General features: G+C 44.8%; 1 protein-coding gene across 1 annotated transcript; it reads left to right on the top strand.

The window, feature by feature from the left end:
* Positions 1-1345: 1345 nt before the first annotated feature.
* Positions 1346-3746, top strand: RPL8 (ribosomal protein L8; the record flags this gene model as incomplete). Its single annotated transcript, XM_009701215.1, has 4 exons — positions 1346-1506; positions 1949-2167; positions 3161-3276; positions 3550-3746. Coding segments are annotated over 4 exons (655 nt in total), but the record flags the coding sequence as incomplete, so codon positions are not given.
* Between the last annotated feature and the right edge of the window lie 263 nt (positions 3747-4009).

The following is a 4009-nucleotide window of genomic DNA, read 5'->3' as shown; positions in this document are numbered from 1 at the left end:
GGTCTGGACCCCGCGGGGTGGGGTGTGGGGCTGGCAGGGCCCTCAGCGGCCTTGTCACCGAGTGCCGAGGGCTCTGAGGTACACATCCCTCCCCGCCTCGCTTGTGTAAGGGGTCTGGAGGCCTCCCAGCTGTGCTGAAAGCCGTTTGGCTGTTCCTTATTCAGGCTGGTCATGTGTTAAATAAGTCGTGTTCCTTGAAGCGTTAAGCTGTTTCGGATTTATGACAGCATTTAAATAAAGAAGCTGGTAGCGTGTAGACAGCAGTATGATTTTCAGTGAGGGCTTTGCTAATGTAGGAGGATCAGCGTGGTTTTATATCGCCTACTGTACCTCATGACGCACGAGTGGGGAGATTTGTCTGTGTAGTTAATTGCATCTTTAAGAAAAGAAATCAGTCTTCATAAACACTAAGTAGTGTCCATCATCTTAGTCCTGAGCAGGGGCAGCAAGGCAGTACTGTTATTTGGGGTATGGTACAGCGTTTCAGGTATTTTTTGAGTGTCGGTGGCTTAGACTGCAAACAGTGTCACTGGGTACCGCACTAGATGCTCTGAATATCGAGCCATCTCTTCAGACTTTTAGAGCAAGGTCGTCTTGAAGGCTGTAGAAGGAACTTTCTTCACACCAACCATAATTGAGTTTGATGTTAAGAAGTAGGTAGGTAGGTTTGACTTAAATTTATGTAGTACGTGGGGGATTTTGCCCGACAGGGCTGAAAACAGCAGAAAAAATGTTAAGACTGAATGCCAACAACATCTGAGCTTTCCTAGAAAACAGATAGGTACATCTTAAAAAGCTTTAATCACTTAGCTGTAGTCTAAATGTATGGTTGTGTGTTGGAATCTGTTGTACTTTGGGAACAGAATTGACATATTTTTCAAAGAGAAAAAGAAACGATAAACCTGTGCTTGCTCATTTAGGGGCTTATATAACTGCAGTGTACTTCATACCAGAAGATTAGAAACACTCCCATTTTAAGAAAACACTTGGAGAAGTTGCTGCTTGTGTCCAACTTTGTCTCTGCCTAAAGGTGATTGGGCAGCTAGTGGAAGTGAATTTCTCAGTATGGTGAGATCTGATATCTACAGAATGTCAGGAGTAAACCAGTTCAGACACGATTAGTTTCCAGCAGCACACTAAACCAGAGTCATTGCTTTGTGATACAGATGCTTGAGGTGGTGTTCTTACAAATGTTAATCTTCAACTCATTCACATCAGGAGAAATCAAGATCCCTCTGAGAAAGAGGGATCCGGGTGAGAATTATCTCAGTAGTAATCATCTCCAGTTTTTCTAGCTCTTTGATTTCTGCAGAACCCATGACAAACGCTGTATCCTGTTCTAAAGCACATCTCGGTTTCGACAGGACATCATTCACGATCCTGGCCGAGGCGCTCCCCTTGCCAAGATTGCCTTCCGTGACCCGTACAGGTTTAAGAAAAGAACCGAGCTGTTCATTGCTGCTGAGGGTATTCATACTGGTCAGTTTGTTTACTGCGGCAAGAAAGGTGAGTTAGGATGGAAAGTGTGCTGCCTGGGCAGTTTCAGAACGCTGAAGCAGATGTTGTTGGAATACATGTTCGGGATGTTTAAATGCAGTTGTGAGCCATCACAAAGCAGTAGCTTCCGCTAGCTTTAGGCAAACCTAGCTTTCCTTCTTGGAGATTGCCATCATCTCCTCGTGCAGCCTGGTTTGATTAACAAGCCTAACCGCAGTTTTTGTCAAGGGTTTGGATTGCTCTATCTAGAGTCCCATTTTGCCTGCATTTCTGTTACACTGAATGGGAAACTTGTGTTTCAAGTCAAACAATAAAAAATGCCCCTGCCTGTTGCTGCTGAAGCATTTATGTGGTGCCCTTCTTTTGTGCACAGGGGCCGGTGTTAAATAGAATTGTAGTTCAGGTACAGGAGCCTGAATGAAGCCGCTGATGCTCTGATTCCTCTTTGCAGCTCAGCTGAACATTGGCAATGTTCTGCCCGTTGGCACCATGCCCGAAGGCACCATCGTGTGCTGCCTCGAGGAGAAACCTGGTGACCGTGGAAAGCTGGCCCGTGCTTCTGGAAACTACGCAACCGTTATCTCTCATAACCCTGAAACAAAGAAGACCAGAGTGAAGCTGCCTTCCGGCTCCAAGAAAGTGATTTCTTCTGCAAACAGAGCTGTTGTGGGTAAGGAGTGACAACTATGAACTTGTCACCGAGTTTACACACTGCTAAGCAAGCTTTCAAACAGGGCCCCAGTTTCTAATACTATCTTGAAAATAGCATCGTTTACAGGCTGTAATGATTCACAGGTGCCTAACTTGTATATTATGCCTGCATTACTTTTGGTTAATGGTAACTTAAATTTGGAGGTGATTTGACCTAGTGAGAGGACAGAAAAGTAGATGCTCGTTGTACTCAGGCTGTAATGGAATTGCTCAGCCTGTAAAATCTGCAGTCCTTGGGGAGGAACTTCTGCAGAAAATGACATTGATGGTTTCCTGTCTTTGATTGACTGAGCCCGTGGGGTAGTGCTGGAGGTCCTTAACCGCTGTAGGGCTCGGCGGTTGGGTGAAGTGTTCTGGAAGGTCTGACGAGGAGTGAAAATACCGCTGTGAAGAAGCAGAGTTTTTACCAGGTTTGTTGCACACTTGACTGGTGGCTGAGATGGCTGCTCTACTCGGTCAGCAAGTGGCACTTGCCCACCTCTGAATAGAAGACACCAGAGTGAGTAATCTGTGGTCTGTTACCCTAGTAAAATTGACTAAATAGATCGTGAAATAACTAGGTATTAAACCTTAAAGTTCTTGAAAGTCCCCTGAGCTCCTTCAATTCATACTTTCTTTAGTTGAAAAACTATTGTTAACGTTACGCAAGAAATTTCAGCAATAAAACTGGTAATGCCTTAGTGTTAACTCAATCCTGTGTGTATGGATTGAAAAAACAGTAATTAAAGTATGTGTCCCCTTGCAGACCACTTAATGTGTGGTGAGCAGCTGGAGTCTGACCTCACTGTTGGTGTTGGCGGGAAAATACTAGCTTCAGTACACAGCTGGGATTGTTGGGGATTGGTCTTTAGAAGGTTATTCTTAGAGCTTGAATGTCACTAATAGATCTTAAACCCTTCTTGCAGTCTTGTTTGTTACGTTTGCATGTTGCCATTCCTGCAGTTTTTTTCAGGAATTGTTGCTGGCGGGGGTCGCATTGACAAGCCCATCCTGAAGGCTGGCCGTGCCTATCACAAATACAAGGCGAAGAGAAACTGCTGGCCGCGTGTCCGTGGTGTGGCCATGAACGTGAGTTCAGACTCAATTAGAGTTTTCCCTTCCCTTTTGTATGGTTTGGAAAGGATTTGTTTGATATGGGGAGGAGTCTGGCATACATCTGGAAAGAAAGCTTCACAGATTACCCTGTAATTGCACATTTAATTAGGGTAGGTAACAGCACTTGATAGTTACTGCACTATATGAAATCAATTTGCTGTTCCCTTAAATCAGTTTATTGCTGTTAAACATCATTACTCATTTCTGTTGTTAATTACATTGACGACTTGCTTTCCTTTCCCACAGCCTGTAGAACATCCCTTTGGTGGTGGCAACCATCAGCACATTGGCAAGCCTTCAACCATCAGGAGAGATGCTCCTGCTGGGCGCAAAGTTGGTCTCATTGCTGCCCGTCGTACAGGCAGACTGCGTGGAACAAAGACTGTGCAGGAAAAGGAGAACTAAAGACCCAGTGTGGAGTCTACAGAATAAATTTTTAAAACACAGCTTGTGTGAAGTTCAAGTTATCTGTTGCTGAATTGTGGCTAAAATAGGGATAATATTCAACAGGGAAAGCTGTGAGTGGAGATTTTTTTTTTTCTTTTTTTTCCTCTCCCCACCTCGAAGAGGAGGAATTGTTCCAGCCAGCACGTTCAGTCTGTAAGCTGGTACTACAGGCTGGAGCAGCACTTTGTGCAGATGCTCTTACGCCCCAGTGCGATGTTAACACTGGCCTAGGTAGGTGGTTGGTTAGGCCTGACAAAGC

The sequence above is a fragment of the Cariama cristata genome, unplaced genomic scaffold, assembly GCF_000690535.1.
Source record: "Cariama cristata isolate BGI_N322 unplaced genomic scaffold, ASM69053v1 scaffold13335, whole genome shotgun sequence".
NCBI classification, from domain to species: Eukaryota; Metazoa; Chordata; class Aves; order Cariamiformes; family Cariamidae; genus Cariama; species Cariama cristata.
Note: the sequence above shows the minus strand (reverse complement) of the source record. Positions and strands in the feature narration are given on the sequence as shown.